This window comes from Triticum dicoccoides, chromosome 5B (assembly GCF_002162155.2).
Source record: "Triticum dicoccoides isolate Atlit2015 ecotype Zavitan chromosome 5B, WEW_v2.0, whole genome shotgun sequence".
In the NCBI taxonomy this organism is placed as follows: domain Eukaryota; kingdom Viridiplantae; phylum Streptophyta; class Magnoliopsida; order Poales; family Poaceae; genus Triticum; species Triticum dicoccoides.
The window spans coordinates 645,889,893-645,901,170 of NC_041389.1; the positions used below are offsets into that span (position 1 = coordinate 645,889,893).

The 11,278-nt window shown below is 52.2% G+C and overlaps 1 protein-coding gene across 1 annotated transcript; it reads left to right on the plus strand.

Annotated features, from left to right (window-relative positions):
* Positions 1 to 7,789: 7,789 nt before the first annotated feature.
* Positions 7,790 to 8,424, plus strand: LOC119306488 (probable histone H2A.5). Its single transcript, XM_037582691.1, has one exon. It carries the CDS (start codon positions 7,828 to 7,830, stop codon positions 8,287 to 8,289), a length of 462 nt encoding a protein of 153 aa, XP_037438588.1. The 5' UTR covers positions 7,790 to 7,827; the 3' UTR covers positions 8,290 to 8,424.
* The last annotated feature ends 2,854 nt before the right edge of the window (positions 8,425 to 11,278 follow it).

The window sequence follows — 11,278 nt, forward strand, 5'->3', positions numbered from 1 at the left end:
CATCGGTCATCGGGCTGCGAGCTGTACATGGCGGCCTTCTCCTAGTGTTCCTCCCACACCACCTTGGGCGTGAGGCGGCGCCGCCTCAGCCTCCACATGTACACACATAGTGCTGCCAAGAATTGGGATAGATGGTGAATATGACAGGTGGACCAACTTAGTCAGTGAGACTAGCAATTGATCCTGGCCAGGATCATAATTTTTCCGATGCACCAAACGGATTCAGGGTCTAGGTTCATCGGGACACGGTCCGCCGGCCGCTACCTTCTGCAACACCTCACACTCGCGCTGCCTCCGGCGGCAATCCTTCCGGGCAAGGTTCTCCACCTTGCAAGGATCCGGCGATCCGTCGCCGTGCCGTGGCCATGGTGGCAGACAGCAGGGTGTCGACGACCGCAGACGTGAACAACGAGCAAAGGAGGGAGGCAGGAAATGAAGGACGAAGGCGGGAGGAGCTCAGTCGAAGTGGGAGGATTAGTAAATTTGCAGATGGGTCCAACTTGGCGGGCGTCCCTATATCCGTCCAGGATATAGGCTGAGTATGGGGAGTGAGGTCAGTCCCCATACACAGCAGTGCATTAGTTAGTTTGTGACAACATTTCAACAGATGTCGTGTTCCGTTCCGTCTGAAAAAGGAAGAAGGCGCGGCTGGTGAGCATTGGCAGTGCTACCTATACGCCGATTAGAAAGAGAGATGGAATCAAACAAACAAACAAAGAATCACTCCACAGAAATTGGTGAAGGGAAGCGAAGGGAAGATGATAAAACAAGGCAGCAGTGTGAGCCACCCTGGGTCCCACCACCTCCACCTCCCTCCCTCCCCTGGTCGTGGTCATGGTCGTGTCGTGTGGTTTCTTGGGGCCCACCATCGCGATCCTCCTTTCTCGCATATGTTCCGCGGCAAATACCAATGGAAGGAAGGAAGGAAAGGGAAAAAGTTTGTGGGGGAGGAGCGAAACGGATGCCCATCGCCAATGGCAGGCCGAGAAGGGGACCCCAGGTGGACACGGGTGCGGACGAGATCATCTGGTGCATGCATGCATTGCCAATGGCCTGGCCGAGACGGCTGGCCCGCGCTGGCGAGCAAGGCTGGGTGAAGTGGAGTTTGGAGGGTCCCCGCCCCGCCACGGCCGGCGATTCCTGGCTTCCTGTCTGCCGCCTCCCTTTCACCGTTGCATTTCTTGCCGCCAAGACACGTGTCCCTTCCTTCCCCTTCCATTGTCCTGTTTCTCCCTCCCTCGGTCGTCTCCACTACCACATAGGATCCGGTCCGATCAGATCAGCTGTTTTTGGTAGAGCCGCTCTCAACCTTCGGTCCGTGCCATGCCAATGATCCGCTGTGGTGCATGCGCCGACGACGTGCAGTACAGGTGGTAGCGCGTGTCCGTGGCTTGCCGGCGGCCGTCACGTTCCACTCCAACCGTTCGTTGTTGTTGCACACGACACGATCGGATCCATCCACCTAGAAGATCGACCGATCGACCCGGCGCCAAATCACGCGCGCATCATTCCATCCCGCGCACCACCGGGCGCCAAATCAACCAGCAGTCCCTCCCTGGCCGCACCGCGCGAGCATCGGGCCAGCGTGCCGCCATGCGTTCCAATTCTCCAACGCGCGCGCTCGTGCACCGTTTCTTTCTTTCTTCCTACCACGCGCGCGCGCACAGTGATATGCCATCTTTTGTGGCCGACCTTGAAACCCATTGTTGGGCCGGCTGGGCCGGCCAAATAGTAGAAAACAGTTTGTGTGCTAGTGTTTTAAGTCCCGGAAGTAACAGAATTAGTGTAAAATTGTAAAAAGATGGGCGGGCCACGGCCCATTCGACGTTGCCGTAGCTCTGCCTGTGCGGCCATCCAACCGTGTCCACATACATTTCAAACGGTATTTGAATAAACGAGACGATTTTCATGCAAACCCGATAAATTTCATTTAAACCTGACTGCATTCATTACATTTTCGACATCTTCATTAAGCAAAAGCGTCCGGACCCTAACCTAGTCTAAATCTCCAGCCAACGCCCGTCCTCCAAAATTTTGTTATTCCCCTCCGTGTCCATGCTCGCAGCCGTGAGCCGGCGAAGTGAGGTTGCGGTCGCATGCGAGGAAGAGAAGATATGTGACACCGACTGGCCCACATAGGACACGAGGCGCCGCCGTCTCCCATGTCCTACTCTTCCTCGTTGGAGTCCGTTGCCTGAACATGGACGGATCGACATCGTGGTCGCAGCGGCGCCAACAATGGCACACAACTGCCGACGTTCCCGTCTGCGACCTCCAGTGCCATCTACATGTCAGGCATCACCGCACGAGCGTTGCACATGACCTCGTGGAGCGCTCTCTGCTCCTCGAGGAAGTTTGGGTACTCCGTGGCCATGGCCGACACGGCCTCCTCGCTCGCGAATTAATCCTAGATCTGGCCCTCTGTCAACCAGTGATGCGTGAGGGCAAGGTTGTAGCGATGCTCCTCCTGTGACATGTTGTTTTCTGGCAAAAAAAGATATAACGTAGCCATCAATGTGATGGTCTTCCAATTCTGAAACTAACTGGGATTGGCCTGTTGACTTTGCCCTTCCTTTAGACAAAGAGCCCCCAGTTTCGCCAAAAGACCTCTGTGTGTTGTCATTCAACTCCACACAAGCATGTCCCGTTGGGCTACTTGCGTCTTCGGCAGATACAAAGGAGAAGTGACGGTCGGTTTTTGTGCAATTTACTTGTATGTGTATACATACACGAGCAGAAACGCTGGTGGATACTGGGTACATGATCACGCACACATAGCGAAAGAGGACCGGGTGCAAAAGCAGCCATATCACCAGCAGTACAGGAGCCCGAAGTCCCGCACACGACTCTCTGCTTCTCCCCTGAACAGAAACAGTACCAGATATAGTATTTTTAGTTTGTTCTGTAGGCATTCCATGGCCGTCTTCAATTACTGCAGTGTTTGGATGGCTCGCTGATCTCTTCGCGCTGGTTCTGCAGGACGATTAAATTCAGAGAAACAAGATCTTTCCAAGGGGAATGCAAAGAATTTGAACCTGCCATGCATCTACTATAATATATACTCCCTCCATTTCTAAATATTTATTTTTTTAGAGATTTCAAATGGGCTACTACATACGGATGTATGTAGACATATTTTAGAGTACAGATTCACTCATTTTGCTTCGTATATAGTCACTTGTTGAAATCTCTAGGAAGACAAATATTTAGGAACAGAGGGAGTAGAAAGAAGTGCAGCCTTAATTTGGCAGCAGTGCTGGCACGCCGTGCCGTCCTTGAAGAGCGCCTTGCTAAGCACGGTTGTCCTCCACGTCTCGTGCCCGGCCGATTATAGGTTGTCGGCCGTACACGTATAGTCCTCGTCGACGAGGTCCTCATGACCTCATCACAGCCGACGCCATGGCGACCAGGGCAGTCGTGCCCAAGGACGAGAGCGGCGACTCATCCGCCGGCGCTGCGCCTGAGTTTCCTCGTCATCGACTTCCACGCGTCCGGTGAACACGTACCCTGTGTGACGGTTGCTCCCGCCGACGAGCACGCCGCTCGTGTCCGACGGTGGTCGGACGTGGCATCCTCGCGGCCTGGTCCAAGTGACGCCACGATCGGATACCGCCATGGACACACGGAGAGTCAAGTACAACATCATCTCGGAGACGTCTGCGGCCGGACTCTGATCATAAGATACATTCGGCACAGATGGCGAACGCCAGCTCGCTCGACAAGATCACAAGAACGGCGGGGGCATCCTCGACATCAGCACTGTCGGGGGCTCGACGCGGCTGGTGGCCGGGGGCCGAGTTCGTCCTCCCACGACTGACTTGAGTTTATCCACGGTGGTGATGTCGAGGATGCCCCCGCCGTTCGATCAGCCAAAGGTCGATTGTGTTCATGCTACGTACGTTCACATATCACCGGAGTTGGTCAATTTTATGCACGGTGTTGTGTCATCGGTGTAAAATATTTCGGTGAGCTACACAGACAAGAACGCCTCCAGCGCGCATCGCAGCAGCGGCTTGCCGCACATCAGAGGAGCCTCTCCCGTGACGCTGAGGTCCCGACGCCAGCGTGGGACGAGAAGACCCGGAGCGCCATGGCGTGGTTGCAGTAGATGCTCACCGGCTCTGGTCGCCACGCCGCAGACGACCTTGCTGCAGTGTCGGCGTGTCGGAGTCGGACGTGCTGTCATTGTTCCGCCTCACCACGTGGCTGCGGCGCTGCTCGGCGGCATCGCCGGTGGCAAGGCCGTGGGGGAGGTGCTGCACTTCCTCTTCCGGCCGTCGGCAATGCGAGAGCTCGCCGGCCGTAGCAATGGGGTATTGGGGTTCACGGCTCCCGTGGCGTGCCACGTGCATCACCCTTGTCGTCTTCTTCTTTCCGGTCCTCTCATTCGACCGGCGTAACGCCGGGGTCCATGGATTGACCGCTCGCCACCAGGCTTGTCTCCCCCGTACTGCTGCAACCGCCACTCTGCATGGCCACTCCTCCGCCCAGCCCAGCTTCCCCCTCCTTGGCTCCTTGTCCCTCGACCCGACTCGCGATCCATAGGAAGGAGCTGAGCTCGGCGGTTGCCTGTAGGCCGTAGTTTATGTTGTTTACAGTATATGACATGAAGATATTTTCTTGCTGAACCTAACATGCATCTAACAGAGGTACGGATCCGGCGCGTCCATGCTCATCATGCACCACACGTGTTGCGGCTGGAGCTCCCAGAGCTGCACCTCGCAGCCCCACCGGGCGAACACCACCGGCGAGGCTCTGGCGGGAGACAACGTTGGCCAGGGACACCGATTGGGGGGGCGCTTGAGAATTACCCTCTAGGACGACGCCGGCGCCATGAGGAGATGCCGCAAGGGCGAGGCAGCCGCCGTGCGAGCGCCGTCCTGCAGTTTACATGGAGGCAGCCGGAGTGCCTCCTCGCGTGGTCTTCGACGGGGCGCCGGCGGCCTGGCGGGTATGAGTGGATGAGGTCGACTTGGCGGCTGGGCGCGAGCTAAGCAGCCGGCAAGTTGGATGGGCTCGAGGCGCCAGTGAGTTGGTCGAGTTCTAGGTCAAGACTCAAGACCACTTCGACGGCCAGAAGACCGGCAGCAATGATGGGAACGGCACGACGGTGCGGCCTGAGTTTGCTTCATGTTCTCTGTTATGGCTTCAATGGACAACTCCCGTGCGTCACTGTTGGCGCAAAACCCTAAACCCTAGCTCGCCGGAGTCCTCTCTCTCTCTCTGCACACTTCACTCTGGCTCGAACCAAGGAGAAAGAAGAAGGGAGGAGGAAGGAGACACGGTGGACACAGAGAGCTTTTCCGGCGCTCGAACGCCTGCCGCACGAACGGCCAATTTTTCTCCCGAGCACGAACTCGACGCCCCAGCCATTACAAGGATCACCGCACTGGTCTTATAGCCAGAGCCGGCGCCAGGGCACGCACCCACGCCCCCTCTACCTCGTGCGCACGATCCGCCCGCTCCCCTCGTGCCCACGACGCGCGCGGTCCACGGCGGGCCTCCAACAGATCAGCCACGAGCACACCGCACGACTCGCCAACGGCCTGGCCCTAAGCCTACACACTTGGCCCACGCACACCCCGTGCTCCACATGCACGCACACACGCCACCCTGCCACGCACCCGACGCGGACCGGACCGCGCCCGACATGTCCGATGCACGCACGTACGCGCACCCGACACGCCCTGGCCGTGGCTTATTGCTAACAGTCACCATCGCAGCCATGCGGAAAGGAGACTAGGGGCGCCGGGCGCAACGGGCAGGACGACATTGAACGGGAGTGCAACAGGGAAGAAGCGGGCCGTGGTGGGGGAGGAAGTGGCGACGCAGCGGTGACCCTGTTCCTTGGGGCGCGCTGGTAATCCTGGTCCTTGTCCATGGCATCAATCTACAAGTTGCAGTCCGCCGCCTCTCCCACAAACCCGTCGCCTCCGCCCTGCACTGCACACCATGGGCGAGCACGAAAGCCCCAGCGTCCATCCAAGCAACTCACGCTATCCGGTGGCGCGTACGTGCTGCCAGCGCCGGCCAGTTCGTCGTGGCCATAACCGCAGGCCAGGACAACACCGTCGTGTAAGTGCCGCCAAGCACACTGCTGGCACCGGTGGTGTTGGGACATCAGACTGTATCAGCCGGGGTGAGCATGGCGGCTCGGCTGCAGCAGAGCGACGGATCCTTGACGCCACAGAGGTGCACTCGAAAGCGATGACGAAACACCTGACTCAGCCGGACGAACACCGAACAGAGAACCCAAAAAAGCACAACCAACATAATCCTTTGCCACTGTTAACAGATAGGCAGCCAACTCTCTCCCCTCTCCCTCGTGCGCACGTCTTGCATGCATGATCTCCATGATCTCATGCAACGTCGCTATGCCGGGGGCTCCGCGCCTTGTGTTGTACCTGTACTATATATTCATTGAGCAATTCATCGGCAGCACCTAAGGTGCATTGCCTCTTCTTCTTCCTGCCTTTCACAGCCACGCCCCCTCACCAGAAAGACGGGGAGTAGCCAGCTTCCTAGGAGGCCTGCAGCATGCAGATTAGTTCTCTTCTATAGATGCGTATTCCCTCCATTCCCAAAAGCAAGGCGTGTTTTGTTTCGTTAAAACATGCATTCGATCAATAATTATACTCCATAAATACAAGGTTATATGACATGAAATTTGTTTGACTAGAGTCGTAGTTAAAAGTACTTTGTTATAATACTAGTGATTTTGAGGGAAAGACGTGCAATTTAATGTCCATCCAAACACACATACGCAACCCAGCCAGGCCCATTCCAATTGTTTGGCCGGGCAGCTCAGGGGTCCAATCCAAAACAAGCTTTTGGTAACCTTTTCGCTAGGTCCAAATTCGTCAAAGCGAAAGACGATGCCTTATCTTATGTATTTGGATTTTCAGGTAAGAAATGGATCACAAAGATAGATGAATGAGGAGAATTTACTACACTCAAAAGCAAAAGCAAACATCCCGACTCTTTCTTGTTTGACGGGCTTACACTAACCATGATGATATTTTCGTATACATAGTTTATTGTGCATGAAGGTGCTTATTCTGCCTTTTTATTTTCGTTTAGTGTTCATCTTGTACACCATAATGTTATCCGAAATTCAAGCCTAAAGTACGGATGACATTTGAAGGGTTCGCGGTTGCGGAAGACGCTTGCCGTAACGTCACAATATTCGTGTTGCCATCGTAGTGAATTTCCAGCATGTTAATTGCAACAGGCGTGTTCCTGTTACCTGTTATTTCAAAGCTATTTGAGATACAAAAGGCTTATGTAATCCCGCAAGAAACATAAATTCGGAAATCTACAAACTAGCTCTTACTGTTTCACACGGTTTTTACACCAAAATTCAAGAGAGAGGAAATTTATAATCATATTACGCCCGTACAAAACAAAAGAGTAAATTTCTGATAATACCTGGCATGTCATATGGATTTGAGTTTACATAACCAATTTATAATTTTGTGGTTTCATTCCTTGACCCAATTTTTTTCATGAGAAAAGATTCCTAGTGAAAAACCTTGTATCCAAATAATGATCCCCTCGCTTTATGGGTTTCCTTCCATTTATTTCTTCGGTTGACAAAATATTGACTGAATGATAGGAATGCACAGTGTAATTTTCGCATCGCTGCCGTCCATTCGCCACCGATCCGACCGTCCATTGCCTGTGGTCGCGGATCATCGGGCCCACACCATCCCCTTCCCGCGCCGTTTAAATAGTCTGCCCAAACCCGTCGTCCAACACAACACTCAAATCTCAAATCCCCATCGCCAAATCTCTCCGCAGCAGCACACTCCCGCCACTCTAGCCGCCATGGACGCCTCGGCCACCGGCGCCGTCTCCAAGGTGAAGAAGTACGTGGTGGGGCGCAAGCTTGGCGGCGGCCCTAGGAAGAAGGCGGTGGCGCGATCCGTCAAGGCCGGGCTGCAGTTCCCCGTCGGCCGCATCGGCCGCTTCCTCAAGAAGGGTCGCTACGCGCAGCGCGTCGGCATGGGCGCCCCCGTCTACCTCGCCTCCGTCCTCGAGTACCTCGCCGCCGAGCTTCTAGAGCTCGCCGGGAACGCCGCCAAGGACAACAAGAAGTCCCGCATCATCCCGCGCCACCTGCTGCTCGCCATCCGCAACGACCAGGAGCTCGGCAAGCTGCTCGCCGGCGTCACCATCGCGCACGGCGGCGTGCTGCCCAACATCAACCCCGTGTTGCTCCCCAAGAAGACGGCTGAGAAGGAGCCCAAGTCGCCCAAGAAGGCCGCCAAGTCCCCCAAGAAGGCTTAGTCGATTACTAATGCTTCGTAATAGAATTAATGTTCGCTGTTTAAGTAATGGTGTTGATATAGTATGATCTGTTCTGCTTTGGAAAAAAAAAATGTCAGAAATCTCTCTGACTTATAGTAAATTCTCTTGCTGTCATCCGTCTGTTCATGATTTTGCAATGCTATGGAGTTTTACATCTGTGCGGTGGGACGAATAGTTGTATCTACCAATCGTCTGAATCTGATAAATTCACTTGGTCTGGTTATTAGAAAAACTCTGAGTTGCAAGCTGAAGAAACCGAGAAGCATCCCAAACCTGCAGTGCGAGTTCAGGTTCAGACATTTGTGCATGTCAAGTACTACCAAATGCCAACGTTTCACTTGTACTTTGTCCAGCTGCTGTAGTCACGGAAGCATTTTCCTGTAATTGGTTGTCGCCCAACCAGGTATCACCACATTCTAAAACATGATGTAGCATAAAGGAGCATCCCCTAACTAGAAAGACTAGTGAAAGTCAGTTGCAAGATTAACAAGTCAAGGAGCAACCCCTAACTGCAGTCATGTATGAGGTCAGAATTCAGATACACTGGAATCTAGGTTCAGACATTTGAATATATAAAGTACTATGTCCAGCTTATGCAGGAGTAATGGGTTGTGTCACAAGATCACTACATTCGAGAACATGTAACATGTTGCTTGATGACTGAATAAGTTCTGTTGCACATCTCTGTTTCAGTGAAATCGGGCAATCGGGAAGACTGCTAGCAAGACCACCGAGAGCACTCACAGGAAGGGGTATAACTTTTGAAGAATATACAAATAGGTAGAGTTTTTTTTTTTTTGCATAGAAATGGGCAGAGCAGTTAGCAAGTGAGGAAAGGAAACACTTCAAAGAGTGAGTTTATCCTTTTTTTAGAGCCAAAAACGTAGAACAATCCGTTCTACGGTATGAGGTTTATCCTTCTTTTCAGAAAAAAAACCCTCATATCACTTCATTTTCAGCACAATGCTTGCTACACATGTTTCAATTACCAACATCGGGATTCAGAGGACAAAAAAAAATGCAACCCTGCCCGTTTATTGTTCTAAGTTTCATTTGGGATATTTTCATAAATGTTTTATTTTATTGGCTCAAAATAGGTTATCAAGATGATATATAACATAATAGGCGCACACCCTGCCTATGCATAGTTAGGATGCACACAACCAACATCAACTCAAACACACACACGCAAAAACACGCCAGCAACTAGCAAAGTCATATATGACCAAAATTATGCATATGCGAGGAAAAAAGGAAAAAATAATCCTCGAAGCAATTAGATTTGCGATAAGCAAACTACACCAGTGACCATATCCGTACTAACCACCTAATTACATCACATGGACGACAAGGTTCTTCAAAAGTAACACCTTCGGGAAGGGAGCGACACTCAAGCGCCGCCATCACTGGATGCAACCATAAGGCCAAACTATGTGTTTTCACCTTGAAGAATCGATCTGAATATATTCGAGTAATGCCTTTAACAAGAGTAAATAGCATAAAACTACTTCTTTACAGGCTAAGGTTTCAAAAAACTACTTTAGCAGCTCCACGGATTCATCCTGACTCCAATGAAGCTTCAAGACTGGTGGCCGCAGGTATAAGGGCATTTCTAACCGCTTCCCAATAAATAGTGGAGTATCCGGTGGAGTAAACCCTTAGTGGACTAAATTTACTCCACTAAGTTTTGTTTGGACATAGCCGATCCCCTATGTATAACGGAGTAAAAAAAATCATTTGCATTTCATTTTGGGCCACCGAAACACATTTATTTGCTTCTTTTTTCATTCAACGACATTTTGATACATTGAAGTGCATAATTCACCAATTCCTTGCCATGAGAGCAAGACCAAAGAAAATAAGAACCACAATTAGATATTTTGAAAGATATCCAATTTCTGTAACTGCTCCGAGTAGCTGGATTAATATCTTCTCTGTGTCTTCATTGTTGATCTGCGGCTTCTCGAGTTTGCACACTTTTTTATTCTTCGGTTCTAAAGGAGTAGACGTTGCTTCGCATCTAATCTCATCTCTAGCCTGTATTCTAGCAAGGAGTGCATGAACATCTATCAATTTTCGTGCAATAGATCGACGTATTCTTCTTCCTAATACCAAAACTCGCATCTATCCTACACAGAAATTTGAACAAACAATGAGCTACCGAAATTGCGCCGAATCCGGTGAACAACCAAATTAGAAGAAGCACATACCCCATTACTTCTACACTTGACCAACACTCATCCGAGATGTTGCGGCGTGGTAGAAACTCGATGCACCACCTGCCGTGGGCAGTCGTCCCACTGTATGACAGGCAACGGCGAGCCGACGAGCCGATGGGCCAGCACCGAGCCCAGGCGACGACCGGGCGTGTCTTCGCCGACGAACCGTCGACATGAGAGATTCGAGTGGCTAGAAGAGGATCCAATACCTGCATGCAGCGCAGAGCCATTGCCGGGGCTGTACGATCCGATTTCCGGCCAATCCATGGCAAGGCGTAGTCGCTGGCGGCCGAAAACATCAATTCCAGCAGTGGCGACAATAGCTGCAAATCCACCGGTTCTGCGCCGACGACAGGAAGAGGAGGCACAAATCCAAGTGGCCGAGGACAGTGGTGGAGCCTACGGAGCATCCACAGCGGCGGGCCGGTGCCGGTGGCGCTGGCACAGATGCGGCGTAGAGAGGCAGTGGAGAAGAGGCGCGACTTTTACTCAACCACTGAGCGATGGAGTAAATATAGGAAAACTCGCCGGACTGAGTATAATTTTTACTCCCTTACGACGGATCGGGGATCGGCTAGATGCCAGTTAAAGAGGTAAAATCGAATTTTTACTCTTTAACTAGTTATAGAGGATCGGTTAAAAATGCCCTAACTACGACGGTGCAAACCAGGAAGAGAGTGCGCTCAATTCCTTGATCTCGGTGACCGTCATTTTCATCTGGCTGGAACACAACTCTAGGGTTTTCGAAC